The sequence below is a fragment of the Mobula birostris genome, chromosome 19 (assembly GCF_030028105.1).
Source record: "Mobula birostris isolate sMobBir1 chromosome 19, sMobBir1.hap1, whole genome shotgun sequence".
Classification (NCBI taxonomy): domain Eukaryota; kingdom Metazoa; phylum Chordata; class Chondrichthyes; order Myliobatiformes; family Myliobatidae; genus Mobula; species Mobula birostris.
Window position 1 is genome coordinate 12,906,412 of NC_092388.1, and position 15,476 is coordinate 12,921,887.

The window sequence follows — 15,476 nt, forward strand, 5'->3', positions numbered from 1 at the left end:
CCTGTCAGAGTCGCCTTACGTTCAGATACTCCTCCACCTAACGTCAGTTTACGCATATACAATCAGTCTATGTATACAAGTCAACCATATGTCTATACGGCCACATTCGACAGTTAATTGCACATGGTGTTGTATACGATTACCTTTATATTTACATTGTGTTTTTTATGCTCCTTGTGTTTTTCCTTATGCTGCACTAGATCTGGAGTAACAACCACTTTGCTTGTTTTCATTCTCCAGTACGCGAGTGTAAAGGAGAACAATCTTACATTGGTGGCTCAGTGGTAGAATTCTCACCTATTTATCACACATTCAATTCCTGGTCAAAGCAAAACTGTGCAGCCCTGTAGCATAGTGCTTTACAAAACCAGCAGCCTGGCTGCAATTCCCGCCACCATCGGTAAGGAGTTTGTATGTTCTCCCTGTGACCGAGTGACTTTCCAAAGGCCGTCCTTCCTGTAACTGCATAGGTTTCCTCCCACATTCTGACGACATATGGGCTAGTAGATTACGCAAGCAACAGGAATTCTGCAGATGCTGGAAATTCAAGCAACACACATCAAAGTTGCTGGTGAACGCAGCAGGCCAAGCAGCATCTCTAGGAAGAGGTGCAGTCGACGTTTCAGGCCGAGACCTTTCGTCAGGACTAACTGAAGGAAGAGTGAGTAAGGGATTTGAAAGTTGGATGGGGAGGGGGAGATCCAAAATGATAGGAGAAGACAGGAGGGGGAGGGATGGAGCCAAGAGCTGGACAGGTGATAGGCAAAAGGGATACGAGAGGATCATGGGACAGGAGGTCCGGGAAGAAAGACAAGGAGGTGGGGGGGACCCAGAGGATGGGCAAGGGGTATATTCAGAGGGACAAAGGGAGAAAAAGGAGAGTGAGAGAAAGAATGTGTGTATAAAAATAAATAACAGATGGGGTACGAGGGGGAGGTGGGGCATTAGTGGAAGTTAGAGAAGTCGATGTTCATGCCATCAGGTTGGAGGCTACCCAGACGGAATATAAGGTGTTGTTCCTCCAACCTGAGTGTGGCTTCATCTTTACAGTAGAGGAGACCGTGGATAGACATGTCAGAATGGAAATGGGATGTGGAATTAAAATGTGTGGCCACTGGGAGATCCTGCTTTCTCTGACGGACAGAACGTAGGTGTTCACTGATCTCCCTCCTGACACTTATCCGTGTAAGCGGAACAAATGCTACATATGCCCTTACACTTCCTCCCTTACCACCATTCAGGGCCCCAAACAGTCCTTCCAGGTGAGGCGACACTTCACCTGTGAGTCGGCTGGGGTGATATACTGCGTCCGGTGCTCCCAATGTGGCCTTTTATATATTGGCGAGACCCGACGCAGACTGGGAGACCGCTTTGCTGAACACCTACGCACTGTCCGTCAGAGAAAGCAGGATCTCCCAGTGGCCACACATTTTAATTCCACATCCCATTCCCATTCTGACATGTCTATCCACGGCCTCCTCTACTGTAAAGATGAAGCCACACTCGGGTTGGAGGAACAACACCTTATATTCCGTCTGGGTAGCCTCCAACCTGATGGCATGAGCATCGACTTCTCTAGCTTACGCTAATGCCCCACCTCCCCCTCGTACCCCATCTGTTACTTATTTTTATACACACATTCTTTCTCTCACTCTCCTTTTTCTCCCTCTGTCCCTCTGAATATACCCTTGCCCATCCTCTGGGTCGCCCCCCCCCTTGTCTTTCTTCCCGGATCTCCTGTCCCATGATCCTCTCGTGTGCCTTTTGCCTATCACCTGTCCAGCTCTTGGCTCTATCCCTCCCGCTCCTGTCTTCTCCTATCATTTTGGATCTCCCCCTCCCCCTCCAACTTTCAAATCCCTTACTCACTCTTCCCTCAGTTAGTCCTGACGAAGGGTCTCGGCCTGAAACGTCGACTGCACCTCTTCCTAGAGATGCTGCCTAGCCTGCTGCATTCACCAGCAACTTTTATGTGTGTTGCTTGGGTTAGTAGATTAACTGGTCACATGGGTGTAATTAGGAGGCATGGGCTAATTCAGCTTGAAGGGTCTGTTACTGTACTGTATCTTTGCATAAAATAAAATTGAATCTCGATTGCATTTGATTGAAGATAAATATTGTATCACATTCATGTTATCTGAAAACTTATGAAAAATTGAATCATTTTATGTTTGATTGCCTGAATTCAGATTTGCTGGGATCAGGATTTGATAGTGCCTTCACAAAGAACTCTTCCGTTGCTCTGAAAAGATCTAGCACATGAGACACAAAGACAAAACTCAGGGGAAGAGGGAAATTCAGATTGAAAGGTACCTGAAGCTGCATCTGGTGTACAGAAAGGAAAGAAGGCATAAAGGGTCTTGGAAGCCTCTCATTTTTGATTCATCATCATCATTATGTGCCGTGACGTAAGATGTGGCCGATCATTGCCCCATGACTATGATTGTTCCTGGCAAATTTTTCTACAGAAATGGTTTGCCATTGCCTTCTTCTGGACAGTTTCTTTTCAAGAAGGGTGAGCCCAGCCATTCTCAGTACACTTCAAAGATTGTCTGCCTGGTGTCAGTGGAAACATATCCAGTACTTGTGATATGCACCAGCCATTCAAACGACCATCCACCACCTGCCCCCGTGGCTTCATGTCACCTTGATCGGGGTGGGGGGCTAAGCAGGTGCTACACCTTACCCAAGGATGACCTGCAGGCTAGCGGAGGGAAGAAGCACCTTACACCTCCATTGGTAAAGACATTTTTCCACCACACCGCCCAAGTCTTTGACTAAATACTCAAAATGAGGACAAATAAGATTCAGTGACATGATAGTTAAAGGATAATATTTCTAGTTTAAGGAAGCAAGTTTTGTGCACTATCATTAAAAAAGTAACAAAATATAGCTGAAGTAAATTGTGACCCAGACTGCAATCAGAGCAAAAAGTAAGAGAGCTAAAACATTTCAAGTCCCATGTCCCTGTATTTTATTCTGCTGCTTTTGAGGCAATTAAGAAACGCAGGCAGTTCATTGTTGGGGCATTCATTCAAATACTTAATTATAGCCAGAAGCATTAAATTATAGAGGAGAAAATCAAAGAAGAAGGCCCTGTGTTTATCGCCAAGAAGAAATGCTGGACAATCACACTCTATTCTGCCCGCAATAACATTGTGCACAATCCACACAGCAATAATTTGGACAAAAATCACACCATCAATTATACAGTTTCCATGAAACAAAAGTAAATGCCAGGTTCTTTCAATAAAGACAGGCGCTCTTTTTCACTTCAGAAAATTCATTCCAGATTTTGATACAATCAGCTAACTTGCCAAAGAAAACACTGACCTTGAGCGATGCTGTTGCTTTGAAAGTGGATTTGGAAGCAAGACAGATCTGAATGATACACTAGAAAATTTAACGCTGTTGCCACAGAAATATTAAAAGGGAAACATTTTATTTTTTACAGAATTTCTTCTGAATGTACCAGTCCACAAAGCCCTCTGTAACTCTACTGTAGCACGGAACTTACATTCTACGGTATATATTATAGCTGGTCACTGGCTTACTTTAATAGCATTGTTTACTCCCATAACATGCATTGTTACTAAGTATATGCAGAAAATCTGTTCCTTTATTCTTGCTGATGAAAGTCCTTGGAAAATATCCAAGGATACTTAATGCAAGCACCATTATCGATAAATAGTCACTGGAAGGAAAAATCATCCATCATGGACTTGGGGAAATTGAGGAAGTGTAATAATGATCATTTCACTCTGCTCGTGGATTGCTTGTCCCATTCCCACTAGGGAGGAATTAGAATCAGGTTTAATATCAGGCTTATGTCATGAAATTTGCTGTTTTGGGGCAGCAGTACAATGTAATATCTGATTAAAAAAGTGAATTACAGAAAGTATAGTTAAGCTAAACAGGTAGTGCAAAAAATGTAGTGAGGTAGTGTTCAGGGGTTGAATGTCCATTCAGAAATCGGATGGCAGGGGGAAAGAAGGAGGCTACTTTGCATCCACGCTGGGAACAGCAAACTCAAAATCAGCCACCTTACCCAGCAGTAAGACTGATCAACACCTCCACCCAGTGACCCACCTCACCACCACTACTTTAATTTCCTGTCAGAGTCACCTTATGTACAGTCACTCCTGTACGTATATCAATTTATGTACATGTGCATCTATGTATATAAACTATCTGATATATTTTTATTTATTGTTTTCTTTTGTTGTTCTGTTCTTTATCCTTAAATGGCAGGGTGGAGATATGCCTCTATCAAAGGAGGTGTAAGACGCTCTGTCCCTCCGCTCGCCTACAGATCACTCTTGGGCAAGGTGTAGCACCTGCTCAGCCCCCAGATCAAGGTCACGTGAAGCCATGGGAGCAGGTGGTGGATGGTCGTACGAGCAGCTGGTACATATCACAAGTCATGGCTATGTGACCACTGACACCAGGCAGACAATCTCTGAAGAGTATTGATAATGGCTGGGGTCACCTGTCTTGTAAAGACACTGCCCAGAGAAAGGCAATGGCAAACCACTTCTGCAGGAAAACTTGCCAAGAGCAATCATGGTCATGGATAGACCATGATCGCCAATGTCATATGACACAGCATAAAGATGATGATGATGATAATGATGAGTTTCTTTGTGAGTGCTGCCTTGGATCCAGAGTAACAATTACTTTGTTCTCTTTTACACTTGCGTACTTAAAACAACATTAAACAATCATGAATCTTGAGTGCAAGAATAAACCAAGAACAGATTGGAGAACAAACTGATGTCCATATTGGCCAACTATACAGGCTATCCCATAACTGTAATTTAATATACGTACATCCTAGATAAAAAAAGTTACTATTTCATTTCTTAATACCTCAAAGGTAATCCATACTTTTTCCAAATTCTTTATGATATAGAATACAACACCTCAACTCAGAAACTCATCAGTCCAAAGGGTGACTGGCCAAAACCAGAAATAAACCAGTGAAATGGCTGGAAGTAAAATAGAATTTCAGTCTCCTTATCCATAATCTGCATTTTATTATATAAACATTATTCCTACGTATCCAAGAGAAACTATAATGATGAGTTCATCTTTTAACAAAAATGAACATAACTTCAATTGTACACTTCTTTATTAAATGAGAGTAAAGTTAGACACAGAATGTACAGTGCTGTTGAAAAGTCTTAGGCACATATATGTAGCTGGGATCTTCATCTTCTTCAGCCTGTCGGATGATTGCATTTGTTACTTTAAAGGCCAGAAGATCTATTTTAGAACTGGAAGGAGACCAATCCTCCTACTACATTCCAATGGTTTTCCCAAACTATATTATGTTTAAATTTAGAAAAAATTAGAAGTGATATTTTTGATCCTTCGGTTAAATTTGAAGAGACTGGGAAACCATTTATTCAACACTTTCATATGATGTAATTCGACCTTTCCAAATCCTTTGTATTAACTTAAAATATATGAATAGAGGAGTGGAGTTGACGACATTACTGAACCTGTTCGATTTAAGATATTGGTCTAGCCTTGTTTTGTTCCATTTGCTTTTTTGGGTTGAGTATTTAGTTCTTTTTTGTTGTTTTTTTTGGGGGGGGGGGTTTCTTTGTATTCTTTTTTTCTTTTTATTTCTTTTTTTCTATGATTAATTACATCGTGAGTTTGGAAGTCTACTATACCTGTGTTATCTGAAATTTTTTCTGTATGTGTTTATTAACAATAAGATTATTCCATTCTCTTTGTATCAACATTGGTATTTTGTTTATAATCTTGGAAAAATTAATAAAAAGATTTAAAAAGGATGGAATTGGATTCCAAACGCTGACGCCCCGAGCTGTAACAGTGTTGTGCTATCCACTATCCACGACGGTACTGTGGCTGCTCACAGAACTCTGTGCTGTTGTAGGCTGAAACAAAGAAAGCAAAGAAACACTTACGGGGGACTCAATGTCTTCCAGCAGAAGAACTGAGCACCGTTCACATTGCAACAGGGTCAGAGCTCGCTGCATGATTTTCCTGACAACTTTCTCCAGCTCTGTTTGCTCCTCAAACAAGTCGTTGACAACCTTCAGCAATGCCTGTAACCATGGTAACAGGGTTAATAGAGACAAGAATAAGGTATCACAACTAAAGAAGATCTTAACTTGAAAACAAACCAAGCAGTGCCTGATGATGGAAAGGCTTCAAAGTTCAAAGTTCAAAGTAAATTTTTATAATCAAAGTACGTATACCTCACTTAAGATTAATTTTCTTGCAGGCATTTACAGTAGAACAAAGAAATAAAACAGAATCAATGAAAAACTATACACAAAGACCAACAATGTATAAAAACTAATCATTATTATTAATAAATAAATAAATAGATAGACAGATGAATAAATAAATGAATGAATGAATGATACTGACAACGTGAATTGTAGATTCCTTGGAAAGTGAGTCTAAAGATTGTGGAATCAGTTCAGTGTTGAGGTGAGTGAAGTTATCCACTCTGGTTCAGGAGCCTGATGGTTGAAGGGCAGTAACTGTTCCTGAACCTGGTGGTGTGGAACTTAAGGCTCCTGTATCTCCTTCCTGACAACAGGACATAGATCAGAATTGCTACTCAATGTCAGAAGGGAATAACCAAGTATATTTCCATTAAGTTGATCTGTGCCGTTCTTAACAGTTGGAATGAAGGGAGTTATTTCATATATTTAAGTACATGCTTATCAATATGGAGTGAAATATTGTATACAGGTACTGTGTGCCAACAGTTTTTGCAAAGAACGAAGCGGTAAAATATACTACTGTACCTTTTTAGGGGAAGTTAAGGAATTTTGTTCAGTACTTTGGAAGTATTTCCTGCCCTTTCATGAAAGGCATCAAGTGATTTTAAATCCTCCTTCTAGTTGACAGGAAAAGTAGATGGAGCTTCAGTTTAACATTTTAACTGAAGGAAGATAATGTAGCATTCCATCATCTTTATGCTTCGGTCCATGTGGATAAGAAGCTAACAAGTTATTGGGTTTTGGTGGAGTAAGTGTCAATGTGCATCAAATCAAACTTTTACCTGCAATAAACACAAAATGCTGGGGGAGCTCAGTAGGTCAGGCAGCATCTACGAAGAGTAATAAACAGGCGATGTTTTAGGCATAGACAGGGACCCTTCATCAGGACTGAAATGATTTTTAGAACAAATGCAGCACTTTATGTACAGGAATGCATCATTTGTTTCGGAAAATAAGACAAAGGAGCAGGTTTAGGCCATTCAGCCCATCGCATCTGTTCCAGCACAGAGGCAATGAAGCATTTCTTCCTTTATTCTTTCCCGAAAGGCTGTTGAAAATTTTGGTCTTTTTTGGCCCTCCTAGTGAAACACTTAGAATCATAAAGTCATACTGAGATGAAACCCAACTTGCATAGATTATGTTACACCATCATTAATGTAGACCTGGATGTACTTTACCAATCACAATGTCAACCAATAGGTGGTGTGGCATTTAAGAGTCTAAAACAAAGAATAACATCTCTGAAACAATATAAATATCTCCCATTATTCATTCCTGTTGACTCCAAGAGCATTGAGGATGCAGGAGGGGTGTATAAATGGAAGCTGAGTAAACATCCCCCATCTTACACAAATGCCCAGTCGTAATTGTAAATACAAGAGATTCTGCAGGTGCTGGAAATACAGGGTAACACATACAAAATGCTGGAGGAACTCAGCAGGTTAGGCAGCACCCAAGGAGAGGAATGAACAGTTGACATTTCTGGCCTAGACCCTTCCTCAGGTCTGAAAAGGAAGAGGAAAAAGCTAGGACATGAAGGTGGGGGGAGGGGAGGAGTACACGCTGGCAGGTGATAGGTGAGCCCAGGTGAGGGCTAAGGTGGTATGAAGGTGATAGGTGGAAAAGGTAAAGAGCTGAATAAGAAGGAATCTAATAGGAGAGGACAGTTGACTATAGACATAAGGGATGCTGCAGACACTGGAAATCTTAAGCAACACACAGAAAATGCTGGAGGAACACAGCAGGTCAGGAAGCATCTATGGAGGGGAATGGACCATCGATGTTTCTGCTCTGGAAAGGAAGGGGGAAGAAGCCCAGATAAGAAGGTCAGGGAGGGAAAAGAGTAGAAGCTGGCAGGCGATAGGTGAGCCCAGGTGAGGGAGAAGGTAGGTGGGTGGGGATAGGTGCTAAATTTTTTTGTGCGTATTTGGACTATGAATTAACACTGCTCGAGAACACATACCCTGCTTCTGTCGTATTCTTTGCGAGATGCTGCGAAGAGTTTGGCATTGGATATGGATATTCCACAGAATGGCAAGTACATCTGCAGTACCTGGAGAGAAGCACACAATAGCGATCCAATAGTCACAGTCCTGGAGGAATCTGAGTATCAGCCTAATAATCCCACAGGCTACAAATCTGTGAGAAGCGCGCACTTCTAACAAATGTTGCTCCTCTCAAAACTCTGCCGTGAGTTTGGAGCACAAAAAAAAACCCGGGTTCAATTCTGAACTGGGCTGCAGTCAGTGTGGGGCTTGCATGCTTTCCCCAGGACCGCACAGGTTTCTTCCAGCTCCCTCCCATACCCCAAAGACGTGCGGACCAGGAGGTTAATTGCCCACGATAAGTTGCTCATAAGTGCTCAGAGAGGAATGACGGAATCTGAAAAAGGTTGATGAGATGGGATGAATGTAAGGTTAGTAACTGTGTGGTGGATAACTGGAGCGGACGTGGTGGACTAAAGGGCACAGCCCTCTCTGACTCTCCACATATTTATGAAATTATATTATATTTAATTTTCATCATTAAAATGAATATCACAACATTTTCACATTTGAGAGCACAATTCATCAAGAATAACATTGCTTAAAACCATGGTCTGTCATAAGAAAAAGTAATTGGTTTAATTTTACCCTCGATCTCAAATCATTTCCGTTGTCAATGCGCATGAATTTTGTATAAAACAAGACCATTAAACATTATTGGGTACTTTGTGCTTGCCTATCCCATTTCTTCAAATTTAATCCGGGTTTACCATGCTGAAAGTGTACAAAAGTCTCCAGACTTTCATAGTGAGACATTATCCAAGCATATTTGAGGCCTAAAAACAACATATGGTGTTGGCATCTGAACAACCGGAGTCTTAAAATTTAAGATTCAAAGTTAATTTATGATCAAAGTATGTATACCATATACAACCTTGAGATACATTCTTTTGCAGGAAAATAAAGAAATACAATAGAATCAATGAAAAGCCACACATACAAAGGCAGAGTGAGTCTACAGGCTGTGGAATCAGTGCTGTGCTGAGGCAAGTGAAGCTGTCCACACCAGTAGGGCAACAACTGTTCCTGACCCTGTTGGCATGGGACCCAAGACTCCTGCACCTCCCTCGCGATGGTAGTGGCGAGAAGACGGCGATGAGTCAGATGCAGTAGATAGGAGGGGCTCAAGTGGGGAATCTTGTCTGGCACAGAAAAGGGTGTTGGACTCTGAGTCGTTTTCTGCTCTCAGGCCCCGATGCTTTTTCTGACCTGAAATCTGCCTCAGGAATCTCTCTTCTGGTGATGGCAGACCCTTGTCCGCTTTAAGATGCCGTTCCTACATTTCTTGAGAGTCAAGTTCACTGAATCCATCAGGAGATTGTAAAGCCAGCTTCCACGTTAGTTATCTGGTCAACTGCTGCGGAATCCATTGCATTAAGCTTTCTTGTAGGTAGGTTCTTTATGTAATTTTCATATTGTTGCTCCCAATACTCCCCCCTCATTTTTGAGCTCCTGGGCTCCCCAGTCACCTGGCCTCCCGAACTCCTAACGTCAACACCCAAATGCATGTAGCTGGTTTCTGCTGAGCTATGAGCCATGACCCTAAAGAAACAGCCTCACAATAACCACCGTGTACGCCTCAGAATTTCTGGCCCACACTATCCTTCTGTCATATACAGCGTATTCATTAAATAAGATATCACCCTAGTTAAGGGTGAAGCAATCAAGAAAGCACTTTCATTCACTAAACAGGTAGGCGAGCTTATGGCCTATCAGAGGAAGCATTTAAATATAATTCACACAATTCCCAAACAGATATATCAATCCAATCAAATTATTCAGTTGAGTTTTCCCTAATTTTTAAATCAGCCCTTTTGTCACATTATCCATCTAGCTAAACGCTAAAAGAGTTAAGTATCATACAGTTCTAAAAACCAATAAACCTTTGCAAAGAACCATCTGATGACAGAACTGCCTGAAATGAGTTTTCACTTGTCATGGTTTGTCTTCTATCTGGACAAGGAACCACAGGTTGGAACATACTGTACGTTATCTGGGAGTCACATATTTCACCCAAGTTTTCAGCATTTGCGGATTTACAGTTTCTGTTGACAAACACTTTTGTATCTTGTATTTTAATATGGGGAAGAGATGCATTTATATACAGTCCTAGGCACATAACAAGTCAAGTTTATTGTCATTTCACTATATACAAGTATTCCGTCAAAAGAGACAATGTTTCTTCAGACCAGGGTGTAAAGCACACTAGTACACATATATAACACACATATATTGTCAGGGTGTCTAAGAATTTTGCACAGTATTTTATTTGTCAACGTGGAGCGGAGAACGGGTTTGTAAATCTGGCCAGAGCAAAGGATGTTGGGAACGGCAAGGGTGCAGAACCACAGGTGGGGTGCAAGACAGGTGCCAGGAGTGGGGGGTGGTGCGGGTGTGGACACACCCAGGTCATTTGATTCCAAACAATTGTTTTATTAATTATTACAGAATGTCTCTCTGGTTCTTCCCGCTCCCTCACATCTCCCTTCCCCTTCTCCCAATCTTGATTCGCATTCTCAGTCCACAAAAGAAGCCCATATCAGAATCAGATTTATCATCACTCACCTACGTCATAAAATTCGTTTTTTTCATTGCACAGCAATACAGTGCAATACATAAAATTACTACAGTACAGTGCAAGAGTCTAAGGCACCCTAACTATATAAATATACCTCAGACTTTTGTGCAGGACTGTAGTTCCTTTTTAAATTCATCTGGCAGGGGCAGATGGTGGAGGAGCTGTGTGACCTCAGTTGCAGAGAGGAGTAAGCCTCAAGCCTCAGTGTCTGTTTACAGTCACCCAGGAGAGAGGCGTCAGAGTTGGTGCACTCCACCAGAGGCGGTGTGGCGTGGTGTCTGAGCTGGAGTTGGTGCTGCCCCTCAGTGTTCAACTGCAGACTGCTGCAACTTTCATGGACTCAGGGTCTTGGATTATATATTTTTGTGTGTGATTGTATTTTACTGATAACTTATATGAGTTTGCTAACTTGTATATGCTATTTGTGCCTTGTGCTGTGTGTGACTGTTGGTACTGTGCTTCGCACCTTGATCCCGGAGTACGCTGTTTTGTTTGGCTGTATTTGTAGGTACTCGTGTATGGGTGAATGACAATTAAACTTGAACTTGGAATGGAGTACCACATTGAAAATATAGTTCCTCTGACAAAGCAACAATGTGTTGCTATTATCTGCATTATATATTGATTCCCTAGAAAGAGAACTTGAGATTGACCAAAGGCAAAATTATTGTTAAGGAATTATGCTCCGTCTTGTGTTCCACCTTGATAATCAGAATAAGGTTTATTATCGTTTACAATTGTCTTGAAATCTGACGCTTTGTGCCAACAAATTATGGTAATTTACAAAACAGTACAATAATGAGGTAATTCAAGTAATGACGATAAACAAATAGCACTGTGACAATTGCGTGGCTTGAATACCAAGAAAGAATTTCACAAAGGCCAACTGAATGTATTATATGGTTTTAATATAAACAGTCCTGTTTGGGAAGGGTAGCTGATTACAGTGCTTGGCTGATGGAGGGTTCCTCGGAACTGGGTGGCTGCAGATCTTCTACATCTGCTAGCCAGACAAGGGTCATGGTGAAAGACCAATTGCTCCAAATGCTGATTACTGAGATCCCAAAGGGGAGAAAACAAGCTTCTGGGTTACATCAACTATAACTTTGGTAAGAGTCACATGCGATTGTGTAAGAAAATGGAAGGAAACAAAATAAATATTTTTTAAAGCAAAATTGAGAAAAGGGGGATCGGTTTGCATTAGAATGGAGGTGGTAGATAAAAGAAGTAATGTGCTGAAATTATAAAGATTAAAGGTCAGCTTCATTTGTCACATGTACATCGAAACATACAGTGAAAGGCATCTTTTACATCATTTGTCAGCATATGCTTTATGAGAAGTAAAACAAAAAAAACAGAAATATCAAAGATGGACCAAATGAATTTGAAGGGAGGGTGGAAGTTGGAGGCAAAAGTTAATGAAATGGAAAAGCTCAGCATGGGTGCAGGAAGCAGTGGAAGAGTTTGGGGAGTGTGACCAGTGTAGGCTTGGAACACATGGCCAACAAAATGGCAGGCATAGACATGGCCCATGCGGGCGCCCATGGCTACACACTTGATCTGAAGTATTAAGGCATATGGTGAGAAACTGGGGTTAATAGGTGGATGAAGCAAAGTCCTCAATAACAGATCCAACTAGCTCTTCAGACTTTTGTCTCTTCCACCTATTAACCCCAGTTTCTCACCATATGCCTTTATACCTACCCCTCCCACCTGGATTCACCTATCACCTGCCAATTCCTGTTTCTCTCCCTCTCCCTCGCCTTCAGCCCTCTTCCTTTTCAGTCCCAACGAAGGGTCTCGACCCAAAGGACTGATTGCTCCTTTCATCAGATGATTCCTGACCCACTGAGTTGCTCCAGCAGTTTGAGTGAGATGGAAAGTGATGCCTATGGGAGTCAGGTAACCTCCTTTGCTCACTGTCTAAGCTTATGGATGAGCAAAAGCCAATTGGGCAAATTACCAGTGGGCATTGCTGGCTTGTAGCCAACAGGACGGGACAGATATACAGAACATTAGTAAATTACTAATTTCACCAATTAGTAAAAATCCTGCTTTAATATATTGCCAAAGAACACTGAAGCATGTCTTTGCAAGTACACTTACACTACTGGGAAAAAACTACTGATAGGTGTATCATGTATTGCATACCAGGTTGCAAAAACAGTGGGTAATGTTGGTACCTCAATGTTTTAATGAGGCAATTGCCTGCATTTTATTATCCTCCAGCTCTGTTGGGTCACTCTGATTTATTACATGTTTATGAATCTCCCAGGGTCATTCTCATGCTCTGATATCACAATATTATTCCCTAGACCAGCTTAAATTTTTCTCTGATACTCTGCATCATGTTGTCACTGACATATTTGTAGCTGAACCATCAACTCAATCTTTGACACTGGCGACATCTGAATTTATCAAAGTTTTCAACGTCACCTTTCAAGCTATCAATAAAGAGGATATGACTGATTCGGTTTTTGTGTAGCGGGGTTTAATTTCAATGTATGACATTTTCAAAATGTCAACCAAAACTGCTTCAAGTAACCCCTTGTCTGCTACCTACAGATTACTACTGTGCGTACTCATTTATATTTACAATGGTGCTAGGATAAATTCAAAAAATTCCCTTTGTTTGTCACAACCCAATTAAAATAAAACTAGCTGAGTATAAGCTACTAAACTGCTGTTTATTTCAAACTGCATGCCATGCTTTTTCTAATATATGACTGAGTTTAAAGTCTACTTACACCGAAGTGATGTCCCAGTCACTATATTCAACTGTACTGGCCAATCCTCAGTTCGCTGCTGAGTACAGTAGTCTCAGATATCCGCAGAATGGTGCTCTGGCAATTGTCCTCAGCATTCATTTCAAAGTACATTTACTATCAAAGTATACAACCCTGAAATTCGTCTTCTCCACAGACAGTCACGGCACAAAGAAAACCAATGAAGCCCGTTCAGAACAAAAGCACCAACCCCCACCCCCCCAGTGCAAAGGAACAAATCGCAAGAACACTAACCCCACCTCCCCCCACAAACAGTAACAAGAACATCAACAGCACCCCCCCATGCAAATAACAAATTGCGCAAACGGCAACAGGAAAGAATGAGCGGAAACACGGAGAACGAGAGCAAAATCAAAAGCGTTCATATTCAGTTCGGCTCAGTGTTCATTATTCGCAGGCTGTCCCGATTCAGTGTCTCCCAAAATAGCAAACGGGAAGAGGAGCGACCAGGAACTACGGTCCAATCCACAAACTGCAGACCCAGTACTTCAAAGATCGGAGGAGGAATATTGTCTCGGATTCTGTTCCTCTACTTACATACTCAGAGATACAGCTTGGTAACAGGCCCTTCTGGCCCAGCGAGCCCACACGGTCCAGTTACACCCATGTGACCATTTAAACTACTAACCCATACGTCTTTGGAATGTGTGAGGATACCGGCGCGCCCAACCTGGCGACCACAGGCATACAGTATACGTTCCTTATAGACGGCGGCAGGAACTGAACGCAGGTCACTGGCACTATAACAGTGTCATGCTAATTGCTTCACTACTGCGCTGTTCCATTAATCAGAGATTAATTAGTTAATTAATTGAAAAGCACTACCAAGAGTGCAGAGAGCCAAGAGGATCAGCTCATGAAACAGCACTCACTGTTTCGAATTAAGAGGCTGAATTTAGTTGTTCCTTTATTTACTTGTGTTCTGGAAGATGTGAAGTTTTCTGGCAAGGCTAGCATTTACTGCTAATCCGTAATTACCTTTGAGAAAGTGATAGTAAATCACATCCGGAAAATGATTTATAGACATTAACTTTATTTGTCACAGTTACGTTGAAACATACAGAGAAAGGTGCTGTTTGTGTCAATGACCAACACAGTCCGAGGACATGCTGGGGGCAGCGGGCAAGTGTCACCATGCTTCCAGTGTCAACATGCCCACAACCCACTACCCCATACATATTTGCAATGTGGGAGGAAACCAGGGTACCCAGATAAAACCCGTGCAGTCACGGAGAGAACATACGAACACCTTACAGACAGTCAGAACTGAGTCTTGATCATACAGCTTACACGGTAAAGCATTACGCTACCATGCCACCCATTATTTCTTGAGCTATTGCAACCTTTCTTGGACAATTATCCTGACAGTGATGTTGGCTTAGGAGCTCCACAATAGCTAGGGTGCCCAAGACATTTGCACCATACTGTAGACATTTTATGCATTGAACTGTACTGCTGCAAAAAAAACACTAATTTCTTGACATGTGTGAGTGATGATAAACCTGATTTTGGTGTGGGTCTCTATCGTGGACTGAGAGTGGGAAGGGAGCAGGGAGGGGAATCATGGTGAAGGGAGAGGGGAAGGAACAGGAAGCAACAGAGAGACATTCTGTCATGATCAATAAACCAATTGCTTGGAACCAAGAGACACTAGGCAAGGTCACAGGGCTGGGTGTGTCTGACCCGCACCATCATCTGTCCTGGGACTCTTTCCCTGGCACCAGCCCCAGACCTCTCCTGTGACTCTCCGCCCTCATCATTCCCAACATCCTTTGCTCCCACCAGATTTACAAACTCA

General features: G+C 42.0%; 1 protein-coding gene across 2 annotated transcripts in view; it reads right to left on the minus strand.

Moving 5' to 3' along the window:
* Positions 1–15,476, minus strand: part of LOC140212309 (dual 3',5'-cyclic-AMP and -GMP phosphodiesterase 11A-like) — a 251,055-nt gene that overhangs the window by 160,346 nt on the left and 75,233 nt on the right. The window contains exons 3-5 of one of the 2 annotated variants that reach the window (XM_072283011.1): positions 8,233–8,322; positions 5,940–6,080; positions 3,334–3,381 (exon numbers count right to left, since the gene is read on the minus strand). In XM_072283011.1, the coding sequence (XP_072139112.1) occupies positions 3,334–3,381; positions 5,940–6,080; positions 8,233–8,322 (279 nt within the window). The remainder of the gene's footprint in view (positions 1–3,333; positions 3,382–5,939; positions 6,081–8,232; positions 8,323–15,476) is intronic. The other variant, XM_072283012.1, reaches the window with a different exon arrangement.